General features: G+C 54.1%; 1 protein-coding gene across 11 annotated transcripts; it reads right to left on the bottom strand.

Annotated features, from left to right (window-relative positions):
• Positions 1–211: 211 nt before the first annotated feature.
• LOC122378987 (YTH domain-containing protein 1-like) lies at positions 212–11,066 on the bottom strand. Of its 11 annotated transcripts, none has more exons than XM_043360771.1 (4): positions 10,933–11,034; positions 4,000–4,698; positions 3,524–3,656; positions 212–2,226 (listed from the first exon to the last, which is right to left on the bottom strand). In XM_043360771.1, the coding sequence occupies exon 4, from the start codon at positions 2,201–2,203 to the stop codon at positions 821–823; it is 1,383 nt and encodes a 460-aa protein (XP_043216706.1). In that variant the 5' UTR covers positions 2,204–2,226; positions 3,524–3,656; positions 4,000–4,698; positions 10,933–11,034; the 3' UTR covers positions 212–820. The 11 variants fall into 11 exon arrangements, with proteins under 11 accessions (XP_043216706.1, XP_043216704.1, XP_043216699.1 ...); XM_043360769.1 differs by having other exon boundaries at positions 3,520–3,656; positions 10,896–11,016; XM_043360764.1 differs by lacking the exon at positions 3,524–3,656 and having other exon boundaries at positions 4,503–4,698; positions 10,933–11,066.
• Between the last annotated feature and the right edge of the window lie 1,081 nt (positions 11,067–12,147).

A 12,147-nucleotide genomic window follows, 5' to 3' on the forward strand; every position in this document is an offset into this window, starting at 1 on the left:
GGTATCTGTACACCCTGACGCGTATCGTCCCATCGACATTCTACATACATACCCTAGTGCCATCGTCCCAGGACCTACAAAAAAGAGCTGCCGTGCTGCTTTCAATCTGTCTAGCTAGGCTGTGTGCAGTGATTCATCAGCACCACTACAAAAATCGCTTGCCTATCTCCGTGCTTCGGAGACGTCCTTTGATTCTGGTAGAGTAGAAAAGTTCAGAAGCTTTCGTGTGTATTATGAAGAGTAGGATGACAAAACATGTGATCCCAATGCGACTCTGATCTAAATGCTGACAAAATGTCATCTACATCGGCGCGAGGGTAACGTGCCTGCGTCGGCCCTTTGCTCAAATGAACAGGTGATAAAGTGGGTAAGACCACAATCACAAATATGCTGTCCAATGCCGTGAAGCGTCGACGAAACGGTGAACCATCTGTGCCACTTTCAAAGGCACACCTGCTGGTGTGAGTGGTGTCTGCAAGAAAGGCAGAATGCCCCACTCCATCGAACAGCCAGTTTTGTCGCCTTGACACATCTGCTGTTGTTCTCGCACATCGGAAAAGAGTGCGATGCATCACCAAAGCAGACAGACAGTCGACTGACCGACACCGAATCACGCAACGTCGCGACGCATTACCGGCATCCTTATCCGCGCATCTCGCAGTACGCAAACCTAGGTGACGCTCTACTGGTCAGCAAGCGATGACAAAGCCCGCCCCGGTGCTCGAACGACCAATGACTGATTCCGGCCGCTGGCAGCTACTTCGCGGCACTGCAGCCCACCGATCAGGCCCACAGCACCGGGCGGCGGCGGCGGCGGCGCTCAGCGGCGGTCGCGGTGCCGACGCTCGCGGCTGCGCTCACGCCGGCTGGACGTGTGTCGCAGGAACTCCTCAACGGAGCGGTCGTACTCGGACATGCGGCGCTCGGCGCGGCTGGGCGCGGCCGGCGGCGGCGGCACGAACTCGGGCAGCGGCGGTCCGTCGTAGTAGCGCGGCGGCGCCAGCGGGTCGAACAGAGCCGGCGGCGGGTACGGCAGCGGCGGCAGCGGGCCGCCGCGCGCCGCCAGCTCACGCATCAGCTCCGGGTAGATGCGCGGCACCGGCTCGCGCGGCGGGTAACGAACCGGCGAGCGCTCGTGTGGCGGCGGCCGCTCGCGCGCGTACGGGTGGTAGCGCGGCGGTCCCGAGTCGCGGCGCGGCGGCGGCCGCGGGTAGTGGTCCTCGTAACGCGGCCGCCGGCTAGGCAGCCGCGGCGGTTCGCGGGGCGGCGCGCGGGGCCCGCCCCGGCCGCGGAACCCACCGCGCTCGCGGAAGTCGCGGCGGGCGCGGCGCACCGGGATGGGTGCCGGCATGGTGAGCGGCTTGCTCGTCTTGACGGTGCGGCTGGCGCGCTTCGAGTCCAGCAGGATCGGGTTCATGTCGATGGTGAGATCACGGGCGAAGCGGCGGCACAGCTCCTCGGCGACTCGCGGCTCCACCTCCTGGCCGTCGCGGCCGATTTTCACCGGCTTCCCGTTGTTCCACGGGTTATACAGGTGCGCTGTCTTGGGGAACGGCAGCTCGTTGCGGTTGATCCAGGCGACGCGGAACACGCCACCGAGCGCTCGCGCCGGTAGTCCCGGTGGCAGCACCCAGTTGACGGGAGACAGGTCGCGGCGCGACTCGTTAGAGATGCGGCAGAACCCGCAGAAGCGGCCGCTCTCCTTCACTGAGAATATAAGCAGCACGTTGCGGGACTCGCGGAACGCCTGGTTCAGTTTGGCCTCGTTCTGCGGGGGCGTGCTCCATACACCGCGCGCCTTGGCCAGCGTCACGTTCTCCTCGTTGTTGGATTTGATTATGAAGAAGCGCGCGTCACGGAACAAGTAGTTGAGCTTGGTGAGGTAGCTCTCGCGGCTGCCGGAGGTGGCGCCGGCCGCGGCAGCCGTCTGCCCATTGGTCGTCTCCTCGGCGGCGGCTGTGGCGGCTGTGGCGGCGGCCGGTGGCGCGCTCTTGGCCTCCCTCTCGTCCTCGGAGGTGACGCTCGGCTCGGAGCCGTCCTCGTCCACGTCCACGCTGAGCTCCGAGTGGAGCGACTTGGACGAGCCGCTGCTCACCTCCGAGCGCGTGTCGTAGTTATCGTCGGCGGCGGGCGCGGCTGTAGCGGCCGGCGGCTCTCCGCCCGTCTCCTCCGACACGGGGTCTGCAGCAGCGTCCACCTCCATGGCCGCTCACCAGGACAGCTGCTCTGTAAGGGGCGGGCGGAGGGGGGACCTTAGTCGGCGGGCGGGGATATCGGCGGACTAGGAGGGTGCATCCCACACGGACAGATGGTTCGGAGGAGGAGCATCCTCGGAATCGGCAGCTCTGGATTCCATTGGTATTGGAAGCCTCGATTAAGAAATTTCTTTAGACGAGCCAGCTGTGATGAATACGATGCAAATCGAGGCGCAAAAAATGTCTTATTTCAGCAATAAGGTTACCTATCATAATGGTGTAAGGCAAGAAAAGGATGAGGAACGATTTGTTAAACGGTCCTACTGAATTGTCTTTTAAACCTTCTGAGAATTGTTGGATTAGAAGTTAGTGCACCGTACATTTGTCGGAGTAGTGATTTAGGTTATTTATTATAAGCTAGAGAAAAACCTGTAAAAGAAACACTGAAAGCAGAAATTTTGACGTCGCAAAGCCATTCAGAGTAATATCCTGCTGACATTAGGTAAAAGTGTAGAGTATAATGCGTTCAGCTGATGAGCATATATTGTTGGTTTTTAATGTAAGGGCAAAATTGAGCGCGTCAGAGAGTGTGTGGAGCGGCGGGCCGGAGAACCAGAGTGCGCGTTAGGCCAGTCCGCCGTATGTTTGCCTCCGGCGGGAAAGGCGTGCCCGCCGGGTGAAAGGCAGCGGCTGGCCGGCACCTTGGACTCGCGGGCCCGTCTCTCGTGGCATTTGCCAGTGCGGTGTCGTCGGGGCAACATCTTTCGGTAAGCGAACTTTTCCCTCCCCCCTAAATTAATGCCGCAGCGCCCAGGCGCTGCGGAAGTCCCCGACAAATGTCCTGGATTTTATTTGGCGTTCCGACCCGCCGCAAATAGCGGTGGGCACCCCCGTTATATCCAGGGCCGTCTCGTCTAAATTATGTTCATCGGCGCGGCGCGTAGGGTAAATGAGCGAGCGATTGAAAGTGTGATGTGTGCTGTGCGCGTGAGCGATGGAAGTTGAGGAGTGATCATTTTATCCCGTAAATCTAAAATACATAGAGTTCGGAATGTGAGCGAAATATTTCAATGGGGTAAAGGCAGATGCCGGGCTGATACACGGTGAACGTGAACGAACAATCATACGGGCCGCTTAGTTTAATACACCCGGGTGGCAGGCGGGCATTGTAGAGTAACTTTGATTAACGTAATGTCTGTACATGGGGGGAACCAATAAAAGGTTGCAGGTTCCGATGCGAGAAACCCCTACATTAATTGAAATCCCTACGTCATATTTTTAGTTTAAAAAAAATCAGTTTAATGTTTTGTCTAGTTCCACTTACTTACCTGCGCCTCTGAAAGAAAGTATGTTCATGAGCAGCATAAGACAAGCAATGCAAACACTGATCAAATGAAGTTGTTTTTCAGAAAATCAAAATGAAGGAAAAAGCAAAACTATTATAGAACCTCATTTCAGCAGCTATTGAACACAGAAAAGGAAGTTGTTAAACTTAACAGGACAAACATTTGCATATGCCATAGACAATAGACAGCACAGACGAAATGCCTGCTGTCAAGGTCGCCTTGCATTTAGGTACTTAAGTTGAGTACATTGAAACATAGCCTTGATTGAAACATTCCTGGATCAAACGTAAAAAGTTCGATTAAGAAATAACCGTTGATACAGCTGGCGAGTTAGTTTTTTACAACTGCAAAAAATATACTTTACAATATCATAAAATAAATAATATGGTAGTAAATGATAACAAGTGACTTCCAACAAAATAGTGGCAGAAATTGTGAAAGAGGTCACTGGTGCACACATTGTTACAGCCATCGTGTGGTGCGGTCAACAGACACCACCACTCGTCTCCACCGGTCCCAGAGAGTCCGTCCCGGCACTGGGTGAGGCGGCCGGCGTCCACTCGGCGCGGCACACACTGGTGGCGGCGTGCCGTCTCCACTCACTCGCCGCCGCTGGGCGCTAGTCCGACAGTCCCGCGCCGCCGGGCGCCGCCGCCCGGCCGGCACACAGTCCAGCCGCAGCCGGCGCGGGCCGAGCCGGCCAACAGATACGGGTGTGTCGGGGGCGGGGGCCGGCCGGGCGCCCGCGCGGCCACACCGTCCGTCCGTGGTGCGGCCGGCGGCCCCGGCACCCGGTAGCTCGTCCATCACACCCACCCAGACACACACAGCCCGCGACCGTCCCGTCCGACAGTCTCTGCACCACACCGACAGACACACACACACAGAGAGACGGGGAGAGAGCGGCAGACAGTCCAGTCCTCGGGTGCAGCTGGCTGCAGGGCCGGCCGGGCCCCAGTACCTGCGGAGGGGCGGCCCCAGCCTGCGGTCCCGGCCCGGGCCGAGTGTGCTGCCAACACTCCACTGGTGTGCCGCCGCGGCCCGCCGGTAGCGCGCCTCGCAGGGGAGGCCGAACGGCGGCGGCGCCAGACCGGTCCAGACACTGGCCTCTGAGCAGCTGCTCTTCAGCTGTCAATCACGGCTTCTGACTCGGTCCGCTGAAAAGAACAAAATTTCTGATCAGGTAACATATCAGCAATTGTGTCTTTTCTGTACTGAGTGAATGAACTGCACTCGAGTCACCAGCTGTTTTCTGGCAAACTTTTGATGACATAAGACAGCGATGGTGACAGCCTTTATCGCAACCGAACCAAGAGTCGTCTCACATTTCCTTGGCGTGCTATATTCGTCAGAACTTCTTCGTACTCGTACATATATTCGTCCATCGTATTTCTTCAGCTCCTTAAATAGTCCTCCCAAAATCATGGGTCAAAGGTGGCAAGTAGGGGTGAGTCACAGAACACACGGTAAGCTGATGAGGTGAAATCAGCAAACATTGACCCTCGAACTTGTAGGGGAGGGGGTCGAACGCGGAGGTCTCAGCACAGAACAAAAGGGAGGACCTCGTGCGGTTGGTCGGGCGGCTGAAGGGACTCGATGCTCATTCTGCGCTCTATCTGCTCCGCAATAGTCTATGGCTCCCCAAGCTTCAGTACTTGTTGCGGGCTGCGCCATTTTTCCAGCATCCTGCGCTGCTGAAACAGCTAGATGAGGTCATCAGAGCGGCGATTGAAGAGCTAGTGAATGTCAGATTCAGCGACATGAACTGGGAACAGGCCTTCCTACCTACCGGACTCGGAGGGCTAGGACTGAGGAGAACGGAGGAAGTCGCGCTCCCGAGCTTCATGGCTTCGCTCCACCGCTGCCAGCAGCTGCTACATACCATCCTGCCAACAGGCTTCGCATAAAATCTTAAACGAGCTGAAGCAGGCAGAAGAGTGGCTCGTAAAAGCTGGCGGCAAGATGGCTCCTGCAGACGACACACGCGACCGACAGAAATCCTGGGACGCCCCGATCGCCGAACACCAAAGGGACCGCCTTCCGCTCGCAGCCAACCAATTCGACCGCGCTCGTATCCTAAATAGGCGCAGCGACGCCTGAAAGCGGAGCATGGCTCAGAGCTCTCCCGTCTTCTAGTCTGGGAACCCACCTGGACAATGAGACAGTGAGAATCGCAGTCGCTCTACGTGTCGGCGCCGACGTTTGCAGCGGCGTCCACGCCTGCATGTGCGGCTCGCCTGCCGACGTCAAGGGACATCACGCTCTCACTTGTCAGTTCAGTGCTGGAAGATTACCGCGCCACACAGCTCTGAACAACATAGTCAGACGTGCTCTGCTGACCGCAGGCATACCAGCTCAGCTCGAGCCGTATGGTGTCGACCGGGGCGACGGAAAGAGGCCAGACGGCATGACCATCTACTCATTCTCGCATGGCCGTTGCCTAGTTTGGGATGCGACATGTGTCAATACATTCGCAGACTCAAGACTGGGAGGTGCCGCGCTGAAGTCTGGGGCGGCGGCCAAGAAAGCAGAAGACGGGAAGCGCCGAAAGTACGCCCAGCTCACCCAGCGTTTCAGGTTCGAGCCAGTTGCATTGAAACAGACGGCGCCTGTGGTCCTACGACCAAAGCCTTCCTCCAAGAACTTGGTGCTAAAATTGCGGCGGTCAGCGGCGACCAGCGAGAGCTGGAGTGGCATTGGCAGTGACTCTCCATCGCCATTGTGAGAGGTAACGCCGCTTCAGTTCTCTTGGAGTGTGCCACTGATCCGTCCCAACAACACCTCAGCGCCGAACGCCCCGACAGGGAGAATGCTGAGCAATAGCTGGCGACGACGACCGGCTCGAGGCGGTCTGGCTGCTCGGGTGGTTCCCGGTTAGTGGCAAGCCAGCAGAGGTGGTCGCCGCCGTCGCCGAAGAAGTTGGAGGAGGAGAGCAGGGCCAGGGGTGGACTTCTGTCAAAATGTCAGGGAGGGTCCACGGTCCAGGCCGGCCAGATGGAGGCGGGCTGGATGCAGTACCATTGACTTACATAGCAGTAATTCGTTTTCAGGGGTGGGGTCCTGACCCCCCCCCCCCCCCCCCTCGAGATCTCTACCTCTGAGCAGGGCGCTGTAGCTGTACGGCGGCAAGGCGCACACGGCTCGCGAGCTACAGCTGACCCCAGCCGCAGACCCCGACAAGCCCGGCAACGATCCGCTCTACATCGGACTTCCCAATTACGGTAACTCGTGTTACCAGAACCCCACCCTGCAGGCACTGCTAGGACTGTGTCCGTTCTTGAACGACATGATAGCGGTGCACTCGGGCCCGGAGAAAGACAAATGTCACACGCTGCACGCCGTCGCCAAGCTGATGGTGCTCCGCGAGAAGCCCCTCAGCCATTGCGTCTCCAGCCACCTCAGCAACCTGCGTGACGTGTTCGGCGACATCGACCCAGCCTTTCGCGGTACCGAGATGCAGGACGCCAACGAGTTCCTGCTGCGCCTTCTGGACACGATAAAGGACGAGACCGACGCCCGCCAGCCGTCCACAAATCAATCGGGGGAGGTTTGGTCAATCGTTGTCATTTTTAGCACGTGCTATTTTTGTCACACGTGCCAAAAATGGCAACGATTCTGCTGTTTTTTTTTTTACAACGATGAAGCCGATTTCACTCCTCAGCGAGGAAATCACGGTTTTGGAAAGATAAGCACTGATTTTCGAAAAGAAGTGCTGCCATCTGGTGCAAGAAGAAGAGGCCAGCTTTAACATGCCCGTTGTTTGTATGGTAGTTTGTTTTGTGGCCTGAAGTTGGAACTTAAAATTGAAGCATCCGAAAATGATTAAAGGGACCCTCCCACCTTAACATTAGTTTTGAGTTGAGATAGCCAAGTTTGCGGCCAGGCTCAGAAACCACCATTTATCCTGGGCGGTGTTTCACGGGCTGCTGCTACCACGCTGCTATCAAATTGCGCGAGCTGACGTCACACTTGTGGTAGTGTTGGAGCAATGGGCCTGTTGATGTCTCCATGGAAACCCAATTTGACAAGTCGTAAAATCGGCGTGCTGCTATCACCGGTGAAACAGGGCCCTGGTCGCAACCCCCGCAGCTTTATGGTGTTCAAGAAATTTCTTCCCCTTACTTGCAGGGTGGGACCAGCGTGGTCCCTATCTCTTAACCATTACGGGAATCTGATGACGTCATCAGGCTTTCGAACGTCCGTTAAATGTTTAACTAAAACGTTTTGTAGCACGCGGTGGTATATGCTGCTTTGCGCGCAACAAATGCCGCACTTTCAAATAAAGTCGCTAGGAACAGCGGAGATCCCAAAAAGTAAACAAAAGTAAAAGTCTAATATCTTGAAAACCGGTGAATATTTTTCGATGAAATTTGGTAGATATTCGTTTTTGCTCTTTCTGAACCGAGCGACATCACTTTCATGCCAATTCATTAACTTTTTTGAAGGTGGGAGGGTCCCTTTAATATTGATCGAAAACATGATGTTGATGAAAAAATAATATGTTAGTTGAGAGAGGAGGTCATTTTATCCAGATGTGGTGGTTTACTTCTTGAAATTATTTTTGCTAATTGACGGCCGCGCATCATCCGTCATTGCATGGCGGTCGTCATAAACAAAAATAATTTCAAGAAGTAAACCACCGCATCTGGATGAAATTGCCTCCTCTTTCAACTCAACATATTCTTATTTCATCAAAATTATGTTTTCGATCAATATTGATCATTTTCGGATGCTGTAAATTGAAGTTCCAACTTCAGGCCACAAAAAAGGGTATACGTCAAGAGTCAACGATGGACTACCATGCAAACAACGGCCATATTAAAACTGGTTTGTTCTTCTTGCACCAGGTGGCAGCACTTCTTTTCCAAAATCAGTGCTTGTATTTCCCAAATCGTGATTTCCTCGCTGAGGAGTGTAATCGGCTTCATCGTTGCCAAAAATAGCTGACAGCGTTGTCATTTTTGGCAGGTTGCCAAATATGGCATGTGCTAAAAATGACAACGATTGACCAAACCTCCCCCGACTGAAATCCCGTCCGAGACAATTTCCAATTCCAAACCATGGAGAACTTTATGTGCATCAGGTGTCACAAAACGGTGCCGAGGCGGCAAGAAAGCATCACCTGGTTTGTGAACATGCCGCGTCGCCAGGGCAGCGAGGTGCCAACGCTGCAGGACGCGCTTCGATTGAGCATGCAGCCAGAGCGGCGGGAGTTGCTCTGCCAGCACTGCGGCCATGACGAGTGTCTAGTCACCACCAGTCAGCCAGCTGCCCAGGACGCTGATCCTGCAGCTGAACCGATTCTTCGTCCTGGGTGATGAGTCCCAGAAGATCCAGGCCAACGTAAGCATCCCAAAGTTCTTGTCGCTCAACGAGTACGTGTCAGGCGACGTCAAACGGCCGCCAGAGTGGAGATGCAAAAAGTCACTACAGGCAACCTGTCCTGTCAGACATTCAGGAGCAGGCCAGGCTGGAGCGACCGCCGGTTCTCTTGTTGCCGCCTCCTGCGCCAGCGCCGCTCTCGCCCACCCCGCCCAGGCCCCTACCGCCGCCTTCCCGGCGGCGACGGCCATCCCCACCCGGACGCCGCCACCAGCGCGGGAGCCCACGCCGCGGGCAGCGGCCAAAGCGCTCCAGCCACTGCTGGCCGCCCTGCTTCCGTCGGTCGCCGGCGAGCTGGTGGCACGGGACGCCGAGCCGGACTCGTGGTCGGCGCGGTCCAGCACGGAGGAGGAGGACAGTGGGGTGCAGGGAGCTATCGCGAAGGCGCAGGAGGAGGGCGAATCGGAAGACCTGGCCGCCGAACAGGGGCACCTGTCCGAGTTCCGTGCGGAGGACGACCAGTCGCGGCGCTCGTTGGACCTGGACGGCGACAACTACCGACTTGTGGGCGTGGTCAGCCACCGCGGTGGCGCCACGCATTCGGGCAACTACGTCGCTGACGTGTACAGCGCAGGGCGCGGCCACTGGTTTCACTATGATGATCGCAGTGTCAGCTGCGTGCAAGAGTCGGACGTGCTCGGAGACGGCCACCAAACCGCCAGAAACGGTTACATCTTTTACTACCTTCATATCGGCCTGTGCAGCCAGGTGTTAGCCGCTACGGCACTGGGTCATGGGCGGCACAGTTCCTTCCCGACCCCGGCTCCGGCAGCACCCGAGCCGTGGAAGGAATCCCCGGGGGCGGAGTAAAACGGCCAGGTGACCTGTGTGGACCGGGCGCTAATGCCGAACACTTGGGTTTGTCATCATTGTGAGTGTTTGAATATTGTGTATGCATGGGTATGTGAAAGCAGGTAGACCACCATATTTTGATTGATGCGTAACACATGTACCGTGTGTTTACAGCCATGAATATATAATAGCTCGGTAAATACATATTACATGAGGTCCACTAAAAAAAGCAACTTGTGCAAGGGAGCATTCAGTAAAATAACAATGTGAAATACACAGCCCTAAATCAGTTGGGGAAACTATGAGGAGCCAAACAAACAAAAATTGGATTAGCCAATCAATGGCTGGAGTGGGCGGGGCGATGACCATATATGGTCATAAAATCAGACAACTTCATCTTTTCAATGAATCCTAGCATTCAAATGAAAAAATAAGGCATAAGAATGTTTTTTGACCACACAAGGCCTATTATGCACTCACTCGTTATGCACTCACTAATTATGCACTCACTCGGTGCATAATTAACTGGCGGCTCTAAATCGCAGAGTTACAACGCAAGGTCAAACAGTGATTGGCAAATATGGCGGATTGAAACAGATGCTCCAAAAATGTAAACAGTAGGTACCATGGTTTAAAAATGTCATTATTTTTATTATTTTGTTTATGGTTTTTCTAACTGTGGTTTATTGTAATTAAATTCAATCTTTTACCAATTTTCTTTCAAAACACCAATCCATTTTTTGAATGGCCAGCTGATTGACGATTGTGATGCCCAGAACCTGCAGAAAAGCCGTTTTCCTATAGCCATATTCGAGTCAATTCGCCGAATTCAATCAAATCACGCTAATTCCCAGGGAAAAATGGAAGCCTTTTCTCTCCGATAAGCGGACGCGATACCACAAGTGCCGGCTTGTTATACCATTTTTCACCCTTAGTAGCGGGGGCTGCATTTATGCCCATATATGGTCATCAAAAGTCAATTTATTGACCAATCAATTTTTTGACATTCGCCTCGTAGTTTCCCCAACTGAAATGAGTAATGTAATGATATATTTTCAGCTGAATAATACCTCAACCTACTTAAGTACTTTTAAACCTACTTTTGAACGGTACTAGTGAACAGTATAATAACCACTAACTTGCTGCATATGTCAATGTTTTGCTGGATATTAAGCCCTACCTGTTTATACTGAATTTCTTTTTCGCGTTGTTATTACCAATTTATTACAGCAGTTCAAGTTTCCTTTTGAGGGTGAGGGGGTTTATATAGCCTTGGGTGAGGGGTTCCGTTCCTCCTCTTCTTCGATTCAAGGGACGACGGTGAAAACAGGGCGCCTGGGGCGATTTCATCAAGGTTCGTTAAATTTACACGTGACGTTTGGGATATAGAAGGCCCATGGAGCGGGAGAAGTTCCAAATGTCACGTGACTTATATGCCCTCCGGCGCCCTGTTTTCACCGGCGTCCGATCACGGACGTATAAATAAACTGGACTGACAATCCCAATGGACCTCCTATGGAAGATAGTGAAGCCGACAAGGCGCCATTTTACGTTGCCAAAAAACCGTGCTCTGGAAGGTCATCGAGCCAATACCATTAGAATTGCGTCCAAACGGATGATCGGATCGAGATGCTGATGGTACCGTTCGACGGGTAATTCCTTGAGGCAGGTGATGATGGATGCCACATGTCACCCGGTGTCACAAGGCGCGTGCCACGTGCCGACAAACTTACAAAGGGCAAAAACCTTTAAGCGACGCTTCAAATCAAACGAAGGGCGGCACAGGTGCCAAACTCACAGGTCACATGTCCCAGTGTTCGACCACTAACATATGGTATGCTCGGCATCAGGGGGTGCGGAATGCACGCGCTAGTGGCGAAAAACATGTTTTGAGGAGGCATCCTCCGATTCCGGAAAACCTTGACCTAGGCACACCAAATTTGGCACACCGACACTTCTGGACACGCGCTTTAAGGTGATGTACAAATAGGCGTGCTGGGGTACACGGTGCACGTGCTGTGCACGTGCAAACCTTTTGATGTTGCACTCTGTGTCACATATGCGGCTAGGGCAGGTAGCGCTGGCAAGCTCAAAGTGCCAAATTTACACAGGCCATCCAGAATGTATTCCAGCATAGTTATTGAGCATATCCATCTCCTGGTGGCCCCCAAAGGTGCGCTGTGCACGTGCAAAAAATTATCCGCGCCGGGCGGTGGGGATGATTGGACACCCTATGTGGATTTATGTAAATATCTCGAAAACGGCGTTGTGTAGCGCCGCTGTTTTCGGCACACCTTTTCATACATCTTTTTCACAAATGCTGCATAACTTTCAGACTTAGGTCGCTCAAGGTTAGGTCACCAGGTTACGTCCAAGTGGCCTTACCTTAGGAAAAATTATAATGCCCGTCATAGCTACACAGAATATACAGT

Source organism: Amphibalanus amphitrite, unplaced genomic scaffold, assembly GCF_019059575.1.
Source record: "Amphibalanus amphitrite isolate SeventyFive unplaced genomic scaffold, NRLGWU_Aamphi_draft 000069F_arrow, whole genome shotgun sequence".
Taxonomy (NCBI): Eukaryota; Metazoa; Arthropoda; class Thecostraca; order Balanomorpha; family Balanidae; genus Amphibalanus; species Amphibalanus amphitrite.

Bases quoted from the DNA above. Each gene is read 5' to 3' on its own strand.
- LOC122378987 (XM_043360764.1), bottom strand. From the start codon at position 2,203: ATGGAGGTGGACGCTGCTGCAGACCCCGTGTCGGAGGAGACGGGCGGA.